The sequence below is a fragment of the Schistocerca serialis genome, chromosome 2, assembly GCF_023864345.2.
Source record: "Schistocerca serialis cubense isolate TAMUIC-IGC-003099 chromosome 2, iqSchSeri2.2, whole genome shotgun sequence".
Taxonomy (NCBI): domain Eukaryota; kingdom Metazoa; phylum Arthropoda; class Insecta; order Orthoptera; family Acrididae; genus Schistocerca; species Schistocerca serialis.
In genome coordinates this window covers 296,219,214-296,237,160 of record NC_064639.1, presented here as the reverse complement: position 1 = coordinate 296,237,160, position 17,947 = coordinate 296,219,214, and the positions used below count along the sequence as shown (strand labels likewise).

Here is a 17,947-nt window from a genome sequence, read left to right as displayed (position 1 = left end):
GCCTGCCCGTGCTGAACAGCACCAAGGGGCCACTGAGCTTAATGTTCCCCTCTGATGGATGGATCACCATCAACAGTGTCACATGCCCTCGTGACACACAGTGAGAGGTTTGGAATTTAATCAAAGACATTGGTGCAAAGACAAGTGATGGGGGACTTTACGCCACCAACCCTCCTGTCTCCTCTGCCTTAAAAGCAAAAGGAAAATTGTCAACAGCACATGGCTAACCTGGACAGTCACCCATCCAAGTACTAGCCATGCTCGACAATGCTTAATTTTAGTGATATGACGGGGGCCAGTGTTTCATATTTGGCACATGTGGCACTATTTTGTCCACTGTTTGTGGCTACCTGACAGGACCATGCAATGACTCCAATGTTTGGCTTTGTTTTTGAGTACGTATCACTATGAAATTCCTCACAGATCCACAACACAGCATGTTAGTGTGGATGCATTGTTGCACCAGCCTATGAGATTCCATCCTGCCTTTGAGATATCTGAAGTTGTCCATTTTCAGATTGAGGCTCAATTGCAGCATGTGGTGGACAGACTTCCAGTGATGGCCTATTGTGTAGCACAAGACACCTGGCAAGACTCTATGGTCTGACAGGTGGTTGATTTTGAGTGCAATGGTTGACCAAAGTGCTTGAACACCAAGGAGCCTGTTCCATTCTCCATGTATTTCTCCTCTGCCATTGGCTGTCAGTAGTTGTTGGCACTCTCCTCCTTATCACCAACACAGGTGTCCCCCAGATTATCATCCAGTCCTGTGGGCTTGTATCTTTACTCTTTTACACCAAGGCCATTAGGGGATGACCTGCCATCACACGGCATTTTGTTTACTGATCTAGCATCCATTAAGACGATCATCTGTGAATGAAAACAGTGCACAGAACAGTAAGTGCCACAGCCATGAACTTCCACTCCACAGTCCATACTGAGTCAGCCTTGGGACCATGTTCACAATGATATTGTGAGCCCCTTGCATCATTCCATAAAGTTGGTGGTGGTTGACGCATACTACAATACCCATATGTGCTGTGCATACCCTCTACCAACACAGAAGATACCGTATGGAGTCTCAGGTCTTTGTGATTGAGAGTTGTCTTTTAGATTAGATTAGATTTGATTTGATTTACTTTCATTCCAATTGATCCGTAGTGAGGAGGTCCTCCAGGATGTGGACCATGTCAGAAAAACAACAATACACGACAAATATTTACAACTAAAACAAGTAAGCTAATGTACCATTCCACAGGTCCCAAGTGGAATGATCGTCATTTTTTAATGAACACTAAGAGTCATTTTACAAATACTAATGCACTGAATTTAAAATAAAAAAGTTTTTTATTTATTTATAAGGTAATAAACATGTAATACAACTACTGTGATACTTATTTACAATGAACACATTACTGCACTGAAATGGTGCAGAAGTTAGATTATACTTACACACACACACAAATTTTGAATGAACACATTACTGCACTGAAATTGTGCAGAAGTTATGTTGTACTTATATACAAATCAGTTGGTTTTACTAAGAACCTCATCAATGGAGTAGAAGGAGTTGGCCACCAATAAATCCTTTAGGCTTCTCTTAAACTGAATTTCATTGGTTGTTAAGCTTTTTATGGCTGCTGGCCAGTTATTGAAAATATGTGTTCCTGAATAATGCACACCTTTTTGTACAAGACTAAGTGACTTTAAATCCTTGTGAAGATTATTCTTATTTCTAGTATTGATTCCATGAATTGAGCTGTTGGTTTGAAAAAGTGATATATTTTTAATGACAAATTTCATTAAGGAATAAATATATTGGGAAGCAGTAGTTAGTATCCCTAGTTCCCTAAACAGGCTTCTGCAGGATGTTCTTGAGTTCACACCACATATAACTCTTACTGCACGTTTTTGTGCCCGGAAAACTTTAGCTTGGCTTGATGAATTACCCCAAAAAATAATCCCATATGACATTATGGAATGAAAGTAAGCATAGTATGCCAGCTTTTTCATTTTTATATCGCCTATGTCTGACAAAATTCGCATTGCAAACAGAGATTTGTTAAGACGCTTCAGCAGTTCTGTGGTGTGCTCCTCCCAGTTGAATTTATTATCAAGCTGTAATCCCAAGAATTTAACACTGTCCACTTCTTCTATCTTCTTGTCATCATATGTTAGACATATACTCTTGGGACATCCCTTACAAGTTCTGAACTGTATGTAGTGTGTTTTTTCAAAGTTTAGCAACAAAGAATTGGCTAGGAACCAGTGATTAATGTCCACAAATATTTTATTGGCTGATCTTTCTAAGACTACACTTGATTTGCTATTTATTGCAATGTTTGTATCATTGGCAAACAAAACAAACTTGGCATCTGGTAATGCCTGGACGATCATCCCCTGTAGTGGCCTGCAGTTCACATCACCAGTGTTCTGAGACTTCCAGCCTCAAAATGTATTGCCCACCTCACATCTGCGCTGTTTCACCCATGGTTGAGTGGCAAGGTAGTGTATATGGTGTACATTTCTAAGACACAGTTACAAATGTGCTTGTCAGACTATGCATTGCTTTTGTTTTTTAACACCTGCAGGAACACACCATTGCACGGCTGAAGCCTGGCAGAGTCCCCCCATGGCTGACAGCCCCAGATTCTGTTGCACCTGTCTAGCCCTACACCACAGCCCGAAATAAGCTTGCAACTTTGTGATATGCCCCAGTCAACACTGTCTGAGTGCATACTTTCAGTTGGCAGTCTGGATGGGCACCAGCGATCGTTTGAATGATTTACAACTTTTGAATGTTTACTGTAGACACCACAGAGATGTCGCTGTCCTCCCATCAGGACCAGCTGCATCCTTGATGAGTTATCAACCAGCTGCGACTGGTACCACAGCAGATGCTGGTGAGGAGGAGTTTGTATGCTAGTGTCACCCCACACCCAGGGCCAGATACCACAGGGGCACATCCAATACATGTGCTGTTGGGCACTGGCAAAATTGACATGTGCCTGCCAGTCACGTCAAGCCCTCAGTTGATGTCTGACAGCAATTGTCTGGATGTCATCATCCCACAGGATCACGCTGTGGCCCTTCCCCAATTACCGCCGTCCCGCCCTCGCCACTGACAGTACAGTTCTAGGCCAACAACATGTGTGGGGTCTTTTATACGCCTGGTTCCCTATATACTGCAGGCCACTTCTTGCCATATGCTGTGCCAGGCTGGAGAAAGTTGATGTGAGTTCCCACAGTGGCTATGCCTCTTTGGATGCTTACAATCCAATGTCCAATGGAGGTGAACATTGTCAATATGCAGCTGCTGCTGCTGTCCCAATGTCTCCTGTGTGGACCTAGTGGTCTCTTCAGCTGTGCCAGTCTGTATGCAGCATTAGTCCTGCCTGTTTGGTCTCCTGTCTTTTCCCACTGACACCTGCAGCACAGATCACAGAAGGGGAGGAGAGAGATGGTGGTACATCCACTTATATCGCCACCACAGCTGCAGAGTTTGTATTTGGCACTGCTGGCAAGGGATGAAAATGGGAGTGCCTTCTTCAATTGCTGCCAGCACCGCTGCATGTTGAGTAGATGCAGCCGCACACCAGCAGTGTGGCCCTGCTCTCCCATGTTGTTCATGTTCCATAAAGGTTCAACTTGCCGATTAGGACTACTGCATGATTTTACTACAATGAATTTTACTGGTTACCCGATTGGGCACGGATTGTTCTTCCTCTGTTTAATGTCCATTTGTTAAGTCACTGTGATTGTATTACCCTGTGCACTTGGCTGTTGTAATAAGAACTGCAGATACCACACATTCATAGATAATTTTTGGCCATCGGTTATCACCCACTCCTCACTTCACCCATCACTCACTTCTGACATTTTGCACTATGGAAATGCAACAACTTCTTTGAAAGTCTTCTGATGCACCTTTACCCACTACCATGTTTGTCATCTTTTTTGAGTGTTATTCATGTAGTTTCCTGAACATGTAAATGGAGTTGTCTTTGTCTCCTGCTATCACGACCTGGCCTTCGCTGAAGAGGCGAGTATGCAATATTTCTTGTCCTACACAGATTTCCATTCCACCTCATTTCTTCTTCCAATTTTGTAAAACTTCTTGAAGTCAATACTAATGACCACCCTTGCCTTAGACCCACATTTATGGAGAATTCTAGGGATATTTTGTTACCTACCTTAACCATACAGTTGCAACTCTCACACAAGCTCTTATTGACAGAATATACTACCGACACCAAAATTCTGCATTGCTACCCAAAATTCACTGAGTGCCCCTGTATCATATGCCTTCTGCTGATCGATAAATTTTAAGTGAACCATCATTACCCTTGCTAGCCTCGTTTTGATGGGGTGTTTAATGAGTGAATATGCCATCTGTACATCAGTGTCCCACTCTAAACCCATTTTGCTTCTGCAATTCTGTTATTTGTGCTTCTATTAATAATGCTAATTCCTCTATAATTTGCAAAATCACATTGATTTTCTTTTTTAAATATGGATGAAGCAATCGCCTTTTTCCATTCATTTGGCAGTTTCTCAACTTTTAAACATCTACTAAATATTACTGAAACTGCTGAGGAGACTACCTTTAAGGTCTACCACAGGTTCATTTCCAAGATTGTAGCTTTCCTACCTTTCATTTGTTGAGAGAGCTTTACTTACATCTGCTGAGTCTACAAGTGTGTTTGCTCCGTTTTATGATGAGTTAACATGATGGTTTTCATAACCGGCTATGAATTCTGCCCTACTTTTGATTAGAAGATTTTGTAATAGGTTGTCCACTCCTCAGTAGAGATACGACTCATTCCTCCAATGTCTTTATGTCGTGTTCACATTCCTCTGATTAACTTTGATGCTTTATCAACTTTTGTGTTTCCTGCTTCTAGGTTGATATCTTGGCATCTCTCTCCCTAGTACTCACTTTTACCCTTGGATTTATTTATATCAGCATAAATACTGTAGTGTAACACAGTATATAAATGAAACAAATTTTAAGACAATTTTATGGAAATGGAGAAGGAAATGGGAGAGGTGATTCTGTGAGGACAATTTGACAGTAATTGTAGCAGCTGTGTTGAAACAGGGGAATCAGACATGGTTGCAGCCTAACCACCAATGTTATTCCATCTTTACCTTGGACAAGTAGTAAAAAAAACCAAGGGCAATTTTGGAAAGAGAAATAAGATTCAGGGAGAAGGAATAAAAACTTTGCGATTTGCTGATGACACTGTCACTCTATCAGAAATGGCAAACGACTTGTTTAGTTGAATAGAATAGGTAAAGTTTTGAACACAAATCAGTGTAACTGAATTAAATAGGGGGATGATGAGAGAATTAAACTAGGAAATGAGACAGTAACAGTAGTAGATGAGTTCTGCTATTCGAGCACCAAAATAACTGATGATGGTCGAAGTAGAGAGGATATTAGATGCAGTATGGCAATAGCAAGTGAAGTATTTTTTTTAAATGAAAAATTTGCTGACATCAAATATAAATTAAACTTTGGAAAGTTTCTCCTGGAAGTGTCTGTCTGGAATGCAGCATTGTATGGAAGTGCAATGAGGAGAATAAGCACTACTGACAAGAGTATAATAGAAGCTTCAGTAATATGGTGTAACAGAAAAATTCTGAAGATTAAATGGATAAATTAAGTAACTAATGAAAAGATATAGAATCAAATTGGAGAAAAAATAGATTTATGGCACAACTTGAATAAAGGAACGGTTAGTGTGAAAGGACACATCTGGGGCATTAAGAATCATTAATTTGGTAATGGAGGACAAACTTGGGGGGGGGGGGGGGGGGGTTGCAAAAATTTAAAAAGAAAGACAAAAGTTGAGTACAGTAAGCAGGTCATGATGAATGTAGGTCACAGTAGTTATGCACAGATGAGCAGACTTCAACAGAGTTGACTAGCAAAGAGAACTCTGAAGATGGCTGAACGTTATACGGCCGAAATATTAGAAGAAGAAGGAGATTTCTTGCGGCTGCACACCCGAAACTTAATGGAACTGTGTAAAACTAGTCTTTAGACTGAAGATCATAAGGACAACATACCAGACCTAGTCTTAGGATGGACCCCACCTCCAGTCACACATCAATCATGATCCCTGTGTCACGTGTGGAAAGTGTCAGTAGATTTCTTGAATCTATTTCACATGCACTGTGCTTTTTTGTGCAAAACTATTTCTTACTGCATTTCATGTCAGCTTTATGATAATATTTTGAGCAATTTCATTCCTTTTCATGTTTCAAGTGACTAATTTTTGTCTTGTGATCCCGTAAATTATCAGTGCATGCTGGTGAGCTGTGACTAGAGTTCATGTAAACCATTAATCACTATCAGTTTTGTTCCCCATAAATCTCCTGAGTAGAGTAGTGACTGCTTCCTGACCCATAATAGATGCAATAATGTGATTCTAGAGAACATTTTTTTTTTTTTTTTTTTTTTTAATTTAGTAGTTACCTAGTTGCATATTATTAATTATATGCACTTATTAATGATAAACACTTGAAGAGAGACAAAGAAATGCAGATGGTCGCATTTCACATTTGTCATCTAGCACTCACCATTGGCACTAATCAGAACCAGTGAATTTTTCCTTAGTATTTTTACAACAATAAAACAATTGTATTTTTTATCTGTTTTATTTCAGTTCATCTAGCATAAAAACAAAGAAACAACTTAAAGTTGCTGATGTGCTGACAACAGGCATGGTAACACCAATAACTAATTGAAAACATAGGAAATTGTGGCACTGAAAATGGAAATGCCATGTGGCTAGGCCCTCCTGTCGGGTAGACTGTTCGCCTGGTGTAAGTCTTTCGAGCTGACGCCACTTCAGCGACTTGCGTGTCGATGGGGATGAAATGATGATGATAAGGACAACACAACACCCAGTCCCCGAGCGGAGAAAATCTCTGACCCAGCCGGTAATCGAACCGCACCATTAGGTATGACATTCTGTCGCGCTGACCACTCAGCTACCAGGGGTGGACAATTGTGGCACTGAAACCATTACACACTGACCAAGCTCCACATGTGATGGATTCTTGTCCAAAGTTTGAGATATTCTCTGTGGTAAAAGGCTCTGAAACTACTGAGAGAGATGATTTTGAGCCAACAATATCTTCAGTTGCATGGAAATGATGACATAAAATATAGTAAATTTCAACAGCAAGAAGGTAATAGGGTATTACAACATTTAGCTTTGCAATCTTCAATACATCAATAAAATTTTAATCATATAAGGCTACTTTCACTGCAGAGTCACCAAACTACTCGGTGAAGTTCTCTAAGTTTCAGTTTCACCCAAATCATATATTAACTGGTCCCAACTGTGATTAAAGCATTTCCGGATAGTTAATATTAACACTTTTCCTTCAGTTTTACCACCAAAGAGCTGACAGACAAGACAGAAGAGGTCACGAGCACTTAGGAAATGCCTGTTTCCATCATTCAGCTTACAACCTCTATAATACGTGAAGCCGCTTTCCTGAACAATTTTACTGGGTGGTAGGATCTCTCTCTCTCTCTCTCTCTCTCTCTCTCTCTCTCTCTCAGATGCAATGTGTTTTGACAAAAGATAAGCCCAGTTAGTTTTCAGCTCTTTCATCACATTGAGGTAGGATCTTTCTCTCAGAAGCTATGTTTTTTGACAAAAGAAACACCCAGAGTTTGTTTTCAGCTCTTTCATCAAAGTATTAAAGATGCACAACATAAGAGTGAATATTAAATTACCAGACTTCACAGTTCCAAAATTAATTCCAAAAGGCTGATTCATTTTCAAAATGAAGTCTATATACAATGGTAGTAAAATTTATCATTGTTGTTGTTGTCTTCGGTCCTGAGACTGGTTTGATGCAGCTCTCCATGTTACTCTATCCTGTGCAAGCTTCTTCATCTCCCAGTACTTACTGCAACCTACATCCTTCTGAATCTGCGTAGTTTATTCATCTCTTGGTCTCCCTCTACGATTTTTACCCTCCACGCTGCCCTCCAATGCTAAATTTGTGATCCCCTCATGCCTCAGAACATGTCCTACCAAGCGGTCCCTTCTTCTTGTCAAGTGGTGCCACAAAATCCTCTTTTCCCCAATTCTATTCAATACTTCCTCATTTATCATTACAAAAATTATTAAAAAAATTAATAATAAAACAAAGAAGTAAAAAATACTTCATTCTTTTCACAGAATACAAAATATGAAATTCCATATCGAAAAATATACCTGGCGTCCTCTTCATCTTCTGAGCCAAAGAAAATTGTTGTTAATTCTTCTTCATTACAAATTCTACATAAAGGAGGGCATGGTTCACCACAGAAGCCAACACAATCATGGCCACATTTAAGCTTTTTCTCGCATGGTTCATAACATGGAGAACGATTACAAAGCTCATAGCAAAGCTTTGTGCATCGGATATGTTTACAGCGCCATTCACACGGTTCCTGAAATTTAATACACATGGTTTTAAAATGATTACTGACATACTGTAGAACAATTTACTTTCTTCTCTGTACTGTATTATCAATTCAAATATTCAGTGACATGCTTCAAAATAAATATGGCGCAACATGAATATCTTAATGGAGATAGCATGTCCATCAATTTTTATCAATACCGAGTGCTCGCTGGTCCCTACCTCCCCTATACAGAGCCCCTACTTACTCCTGAGGTGCCACATTCATCAAATGGACAAGCAAAGATACATTTCTTGCAGAGGAGTCACTATCCATTGGAGGGAATATACTTGAGGCATCTTTGACTTCTCTGGGACATGACTCAGCATTTCATCCAACATACCAGTTTGAAGCAGCCTCCAACCCCTTGACATCAGTCAGTATGATTTCCAGCAACTTACAAACAGCAATCAAATCATTCCATGTTCTAAACCAGAATTCTAAATGGGGCTGCATTATTATTGGCTCAATATTTATCTGAACACCAAAAAATTAACTTTAAATTAGCCTCACTCATATTATTTTAATTGCAACATCTGTTCCACTTGAGCAATTGCAGGTTCCCTAAAGTATCTAAAGCTAATAACACTCAAGTAAGTTGTTTGTATAAACAACAATTGAAAAAAACTCAAAAAATTGCAGGTATTTTTTAAGGAGACAATGGGTCTTGAACATTTGTTGAGGTTATGCTCACTAAGCGACTCATGTAACAGTGTCCAGAACAGTGCTAATGTATGAAAAATGTCCACAACATACATTACTGTTTAAGCAAGCAACTAAATTAAACATTATGTGTCAGTAATAGTATGTGCAAAATACAATAATACAATGCAGCAGTTGAATTCATAAGAACTAAGTTTACACAACAATCATATAATTTCAATCACCGATTTAACTGAATTTCATTAAAAGGTTACCGTTTTTACAGTGTCATTCTTTCTTGCCGTATAAATAACATTTAAAATATGTGATGCCATTACTGAATTTCGCTTTTCTGGAATGTTCAACAATTACTCCAATGAAGAGTGAATGTACTGCTATTCAGCAAAATGGCCGAACCAACGTTCATGATGAAGAGCAGTGTGGGCACCCGAATGCATCATATCCGGACGGAACATTCACTCACTACATTGTTTCCGTACACTTCGAACACTTCACGATAAATTTCTATAGGTTTTAGGCTTTTTGCCAACAACAACCGTATCACAGACCACACCTCACAACTGGCAGGATTTTTTATTGCAGCGCACAGAGCAAATGAAATTTTGACAGAAAAGTTTGGCCAGACTGCTACACTATTAAGGCCTAGTTACACAGTCCCTGGCTAGCAGCTGCTAAAGTTCTATTCTAGAAGTAGTGTGGAAAATGTGTTGCACGAACAGATAGTAACACCTAACTGGAGAATAAATGCAGGATAACTAATCTGGTGATTGTGGCAGGGTTACTGAAGTTAACCAGAGAATAAGTTTTGACACTGGCAGGAATAGTTACAGAATTTGTGATGACAAGATTGTTAGAAAGAGGAAGGAGAAGGAACGGGGACACAAACAAATTACGGAAGAAAATGATAATTCCAAATTTATATAAAAATTTCGTACTACTAATTTCGACCTCATGCTTCAGAAGCTAGAGAGTATGAATGAAACGTGAAACTATTTCCTAACATAAAACTTTTTGCTTGTAGTAGGCCGAATAGGCATTTGATATTGGTACTTCGTGAATTATAATCTGTTGTGTTATAAAAATGACAATTTGTGCCAAAACAGTCTCGTTTATTTGGTGTGTGTAACAATTGCTGCAATATTAGGTGGGTTTATTTCGTTTTATCTAGCAGAAAGTGACAAAATACATGTAATCAGATCAAAAAACAACACTAGTCTTGGGCACCATTTGTATTAACAGCTTCTCTAGTATTGTTGTTGTTGTTGTGGTCTTCAGTCCTGAGACTGGTTTCATGCAGCTCTCCATGGTACTCTATCCTGTGCAAGCCTCTTCATCTCCCAGTATCTACTGCAACCTACATCCTTCTGAATCTGCTTAGTGTATTCATCTCTTGGTCTCCCTCTACGATTTTTACCCTCCATGCTGCCCTCCAGTGCTAAATTGGCGATCCCTTGATGCCTCAGAACATGTCCTACCAACCGATCCCTTCTTCTAGTCAAGTTGTGCCACAAACTCACCTTCTCCCCAATTAGATTCAATAACTCCTCATTAGTTATGTGATCTACCCACCTACTCTTCAGCATTCTTCTGTAGCACCACATTTTGAAAGCTTCTATTCTCTTCTTGTCTAAACTATTTATCGTCCATGTTTCACATCCATACATAGCCACACTCCATACAAATACTTTCAGAAACGAGTTCCTGACACTTAAATCAATACTCGATGTTAACAGATTTCTCTTCTTCAGAAACGCTTTCCTTGCCATTGCCAATCTACATTTTATATCCTCTCTACTTCGACCATCATCGGGTATTTTGCTGCTCAAATAGCAAAACTCCTTTACTACTTTAAGTGTCTCATTTCCTAATCTAATTCCTGCAGCATCACCCGACTTAATTCGACTTCATTCCATTATGCTCGTTTTGCTTTTGTTGATCTTCATCTTATACCCTCCCTTCAAGACACTGTCCATTCCGTTCAACTGCTCTTCCAAGCCCTTTGCTGTCCCTGACAGAATTACAATGTCATCGGTGGACCTCAAAGTTTTTATTTCTTCTCCATGGATTTTAATACCTACTACGAATTTTTCTTTTGTTTCCTTCACTGCCTGCTCAATATACAGATTGAATAGCATCGGGGAGAGGCTACAACCCTGTCTCACTCCTTTCTCAACCACTGCTTCCCTTTCATGCCCCTCAACTCTTACAACTGCCATCTGGTTTCTGTACAAATTGTAAATAGCCTTCCGCTCCCTGTATTTTACCCCTGCCACCTTTAGAATTTGAAAGAGAGTATTGCAGTCAACATTGTCAAAAGCTTTCTCTAAGTCTACAAATGCTAGAAATGTAGGTTTACCTTTCCTTAATCTAGCTTCTAAGATAAGTCGTAGAGTCAGTGTTGCCTCGAGTGTTCCAACATTTATATGGAATCCAAACTGATCTTCCCCGAGGTCGGCTTCTACCAGTTTTTCCATTCGTCTGTAAAGAATTCGCGTTAGTATTTTGCAGCTGCGGCTTATTAAACTGATAGTTCGGTAATTTTCATATGTCAACACCTGCTTTCTTTGGGATTGGAATTATTATATTCTTCCTGAAGTCTGAGGGAATTTCGCCTGTCTCATAGATCTTGCTCACCAGATGGTAGAGTTTCGTCATGACTGGCTCTCCCAAGGCCATCAGTAGTTCTAATGGAATGTTATCTACTCCCGGGGCCTTGTTTTGACTTAGGTCTTTCAGTGCTCTGTCAAACTCGCCCATTTCATCTTCATCTACCTCCCCTTCCATTTCCATAATATTGTCCTCAAGAACATCGCCCCTGTATAGACCCTCTACATACTCCTTCCACCTTTCTGCTTTCCCTTCTTTGCTTAGAACTGGGTTTCCATCTGAGCTCTTGATATTCATGTAAGTGGTTCTCTTTTCTCCAAAGGTCTCTTTAATTTTCCTGTAGGCAGTATCTATCTTACCCCTAGTGAGATAAGCCTCTACATCCTTACATTTCTCCTGTAGCCATCCCTGCTTAGCCATTTTGCACTTCCTGCCGATCTCATTTTTGGGACATTTGTATTATTTTTTGCCTGCTTCACTTTCTGCATTTTTGTATTTTCTCCTTTCATCAATTAAATTCAGTATCTCTTCTGTTACCCAAGGATTTCTACTAGCCCTCGTCTTTTTACCTACTTGATCCTCTGCTGCCTTCACTATTTCATTCCTCAAAGCTACCCATTCTTCTTCTACTGTATTTCTTTCCCCCATTCCTGTCAATTGTTCCCTTATGCTCTCCCTGAAACTCTGTACAACCTCTGGTTCTTTCAGTTTATCCAGGTCCCATCTTCTTAAATTCCCACCTTTTTGCAGTTTCTTTAGTTTTAATCTACAGTTCATAACCAATAGAGTGTGGTCAGAGTCCACATCTGCCCCTGGAAATGTCTTACAATTTAAAATCTGGTTCCTAAATCTCTGTCTTACCATTATATAATCTATCTGAAACCTTTTAGTATCTCCAGGGTTCTTCCATGTATACCATCTTCTATCATGATTCTTGAACCAAGTGTTAGCTATGATTAAGTTATGCTCTGTGCAAAATTCTACCAGGCGGCTTCCTCTTTCATTTCTTAGCCCCAATCCATATTCACCTACTACGTTTCCTTCTCTTCCTTTTCCTACTGTCGAATTCCAGTCACTCATGACTACTAAATTTTCATCTCCCTTCACTACCTGGATAATTTCTTTTATTTCATCATACATTTCTTCAATTTCTTCATCATCTGCAGAGCTAGTTGGCATATAAACTTGTACTACTGTAGTAGCCATGGGCTTTGTGTCTATCTTGGCTACAATAATGCGTTCACTATGCTGTTTGTAGTAGCTTACCTGAACTCCTATTTTCTTATTCATTATTAAAACTACTCCTGCATTACCCCTATTTGACTTTGTATTTATAACCCTGTATTCACCTGACCAAAATTCTTGTTCCTCCTGCCACCGAACTTCACTAATTCCCACTATATCTAACTTTAACCTACCCATTTCCGTTTTTAAATTTTCTAACCTACCTGCCCGATTAAGGGATCTGACATTCCATGCTCTGATCCGTAGAATGCCAGTTTTCTTTCTCCTGATAACAATGTCCTCTTGAGCAGTCCCCGCCCGGAGATCCGAATGGGGGACTATTTTACCTCCAGAATATTTTACCCAAGAGGACGCCATCATCATTTAACCATACAGTAAAGCTGCATGCCCTTAGGAAAAATTATGGCTGTAGTCTCCCCTTGCTTTCAACCGTTCGCAGAACCAGCACATCAAGGCCATTTTGGTTATTGTTACAAGGCCAGATCAGTCAATCATCCAGACTGTTGCCCCTGCAACTACTGAAAAGGCTGCTGCCCCTCTCCAGGAACCACACGTTTGCCTGGCCTCTCAACAGATACCCCTCCGTTGTGGTTGCACCTACGGTACGGCTATCTGTATCATTGAGGCACGCAAGCCTCCCCACCAACGGCAAGGTCCAAGGTTCATGGGGGGGGGTCTCTAGTATCAGACAACGACATTTTGTTTTTTCATGTAACAAAACGTGACGAACTTTGATGAGGTAATAGATTCTTTCGCAGAGAGAAAAGTATGCCACATAAAGCTGTGGCAAGATTAGAGAGGAAAAAAAGCTAGGACTTAAAGATTGAAGAAATGTATGCTGTCTTGCTTGTCTCTTGTCTTTACTTGTTTTATGTATCCTATATTTAATTTTATGTCACAAAAAACAGCAAGTTATTAGCTAATAGGCAGTAAAGACTGCAAATTATATGAAGAGTTCTTGTTCCGCCGGTTACAAATAATCCCATCCAGTATTAATTGCGAGATTTTTTTAAAAGAGGAGCAGGATGTCAAAGAGGCCGACTGGGAACAGGAGAGGCACCACAGGAGATTTTAATTTCCACTGGCCTGAATATAGTTTGATGGCATCCATTACAATTACACGTTTGAATTCCACAGAGTGAAATACAGAGGCGTGCGATGGAAGAATGCTGTGTGAAGAGGCATGGCACTGCACTTCGGCACACTTACGACCAAATAACATGTCTTACGTTCCCTCGAACACGAATGTTTTATGTATCAGACTCTTCAGAAAGATGTGCGCTACAAAATTAAGATATTTTTGAAAAGTCGATTTTGAAAATTTTTGGCATCCTACCTAAAACGCTCGAGGGAGGAGCAGCGCCACTATCTAACATCACCATGGTTCAGAAATAACATAGATCCAGAGCTGATGCACAGAGCATTCTGAGTTGTAGTGGGGAAGTGGTAGTCCCCACAAGGCCCGTGTTTACGTTAAGTGGTTTTGCTGTTTCCTCTTCATTTGTTGCTCTCAGGTCAAATGAAAAGAAAACGGATTTCTGTGGCTGGGAGCTATCAAGTGAATTAAAATACATTCACATAATTATGGAAGAGTCTCCTCGGTGTATGGGACCTCCTCCTCATCATCATCATCATCATCATCATCATCTTGGACAGTTCCAGCCACTGGCTGGGTCTGTCGCGAACACAAGCCTCTCCATCGTGTTCTGTCTTTCCACCATTCCCCCTCTTCCATCTTCGTCCAGTTCTCTCCTCTTCTCGTCACACATTCCTTCACTCCCTTCACCCATCTATCTCTTGGTCTTCCTCTGGGCCTCTTCCCCTCCAGTTGCAGATCAAACATCCTCTTTGGAATTCTTCCCTCATCCATTCTCTTCATGTGTCCATACCACTGCAGTCTTGATTTTTCTATCCTGTCCTGTACTGGTTCCTCCTTTAGTCTTTCCCTCACATACACATTTCGCAATCTGTCTCGTCTTGTTACACTCAACCTGCTCCTCTGGAACTTCATTTCACTAGCCTGTATTCTACTTTTGTCGCTTTTGTGCATTACCCATGTCTCACTTCCGTATGCCAATATGGGGACAAAGTAAGTTCGGTATATAATTCCCTTGGATTTCTGTGGCACCTCCTTGCTCCAAATAAGCCCCCTAATGCATTTGAAGAACTGCCCTGCTTTTCTGCACCTTTCATTCATTTCCATTGCGTTTCCCCCCTTACTTTCAATCATGCTTCCCAGGTACTTGAAGTTCTCTACCACTTGTAGTTTTTCCCCTCCACAAGTTATATCCACATTTGGCCTATTCTTCTTCCTTGTTGTGACAATTATTTCACTTTTCTTTGCAGAGAAATGCATTCCATATTGAGCTGCCGTTGCCTCCCATGCATCTAACTGCTCTTGCACCTCCTTATCACAATTTCCCCATAACATCAGGTCATCGGCAAAAAGCACTGCTTTCATTTTATGATCTCCAATTGCATCTGATACTTGCTGTAGGATTTCATCCATAACAATAATAAACAATAAAGGCGAAAGTGCACTTCCCCGTCGCAGCCCATTTTCCAGCTTGAACCATGCAGTACGTTCCCTCCCCACTTTCACACAACTCTCACTTCCCTCATACATTTTTCTGACTTTTCGTGTTATCTCTTCATCTATCCCTTTTGCGTTCAGCACATCTCAGAGCTTGTCCCTACAGATACTGTCATACGCCTTCTCAATATCTAAAAAGGCCATGATTAAGTCCTTCCCGTACTCATAGTGCCTTTCCTGCAGTTGCCTTACCGCAAATATGAGGTCTGTTGTTGATCTTCCTGGTCTGCAACCGTACTGCTCCTCTTGCAGTCTACTTTCAATACTGCTTCTTATTCTCTTCTCCAGGATCTTCTCATAGATTTTTCCACAGTGGCATAGCAGGGTGATTCCTCTGTAGTTCTCACATCTCCTTTTATCCCCTTTCTTGAAGATCGGGACTATAATTCCTTTCTTCCAATCCTCAGGAATTCTGTTCTCCTTCCACACCACCCTCAGCACTCTGTATAGCCACTGGGTTCCTACTTCTCCTGCTGCTCGTATCATATCCACTGTTACTTCATCCCAACCTGGTGCCTTGCCCCTTTTCATCCTCTTTATGGCTTCTTCCACTTCATTCCAAGTTAGATCATCAATTTCCCCACTATTATAATCGTCTGCAGCCTTAGGCTCTCCAACGCTGTTAGTTACCCGCTTGGCGGCATTCAACAGATCTTCAAAGTACTCCTTCCAAATCTTTTTGAGCTCATACATTTCCTCCACAACTCTTCCATTATTATCCATGATCCTCAGGCACTCACTTCTGTCGTTCCTCTTATTTCTTACCATGGTGTAAAGTACTTTTTTGTTCCCTTCACTGTCCTCTTCTAACATTCTTGTCCATTTTTCCATCCACTTCTTCTTCTCCGCCCTTACTATGGTCTGTGCCGCTTTCTTGCTTTCCTTATATTTTACCCTAGCTTCCTCTGTTCGGGTCTGGAACCATTCTCTGAAGGCTTTGTTCTTTCGAAGTACTGCCTCTTTACATGTGTTGTTCCACCATGGGGTTTCCTTACTTCTCCTCTTTGTGCTAGTTCTTCCGCACACAGTCTCAGCTGCCTCAACTAGAGCCCTCTTAAAATCTCCCCATTCTTCTTCCACTGTTCTCTGATCTTCCTTTGGCAGCTTCTTCCTGATCAGTGTCTGGTACTGGGTCCTCCGTTCATCCTCTTTCAGCATCCATGTCTTCAACCTTTTCTCCCGTATATCTGTTGCCCTCCTATCTTTTTTCTCTCTCAGGGTGGCTACCAACAGCCGATGGTCACTGTCTAAGGCCTCAGATGGAATGACCTTAACATCTGTGAGGCTGCTCATCATCTGCCAATCCACTAGTACATTCATCAAAATATGTTATTAGTTTCAGATTTTAGTTTCCGATTTTATTTTGTTTCCACCTTTCTGACAGTCAAGCGTTAATCGCCTTGCAGAGCAAAGAAGTTATTTTTGTCGGTTTTTAAAGAAATTTGACTTTTGTTAATCTTTTCCGCTGAGGCAGTCATTTCAACAGTTAGCTATATTTGAAGTTCACGTTTTCATCTTCTAGAACGTATGGCATTATGCCATAATAAAGAACCAAACATGAGATAATACAGTACTGATACTCCAAGAAAATTTAAATCAGAATCTGGACATACGAATGTGCACTTTAAGCCTAATTATGCATTTTAGTATGGTCCACAAAATTCCCATGCTCTTGGAGTATCCTCTAATGTCTTGTTTCTTTTGTACCACAATGTAAGATGTTTTAATGTTTTAGACGTACAAACATACGGGCTTCCTGTGCCATCGTAGCTGCGCAAGCACAGCGACACCTGTTACCTGGCGCACTCTGGCAACTGGTGAAGCGAATCTATTTCTAACAGGTTGCTGGAAAATATTCTGAATGGTTGTTTGAAAAGCATTACTTTCAAAGTAAATTTCCTTTTACGCAAGATGAACTCTGTGCATGAATGTCCGATGAAAAACTTAAATCACAGAGCGTTTGACTCTCATTCAAAAGTCAAATCTTCGAGGATGACCATTTAGAATATTTTAGAGCCCAGAAGATCAGACATTTGTATTGTTGTTATAAATTTTACTGTCACATTTGTGTGATGTATCTTAAAGTATAACACGTGCAAAAAATATCAACATTATGTGTGAAAGCTTAGCTACTCTTGCAGCTTATTAATGTTAGTGACCACATTTATACATCTACATGGTTACTCTGCAATTCATACTTAACTGCCAGGCAGAGGCAAAACTATGTATATTAATTTAAACCATTACCTTTTCCTATTTGTGTGTATGTGATACTTAACGAGTGATGTTGCTATTGGTTGACTACATCAAGTGTCCTATGCTCTGAATATCCGTTGTCATTGACTGGCAAGATCGCTTGACAT

General features: G+C 40.3%; 1 protein-coding gene across 1 annotated transcript in view; it reads right to left on the bottom strand.

Annotated features, from left to right (window-relative positions):
* Nucleotides 1-17,947, bottom strand: part of LOC126457061 (NFX1-type zinc finger-containing protein 1-like) — a 378,517-nt gene that overhangs the window by 86,451 nt on the left and 274,119 nt on the right. The window contains exon 14 of the mRNA XM_050093060.1: nt 8,247-8,464. Coding sequence (XP_049949017.1) covers nt 8,247-8,464 — 218 coding nt within the window. The remainder of the gene's footprint in view (nt 1-8,246; nt 8,465-17,947) is intronic.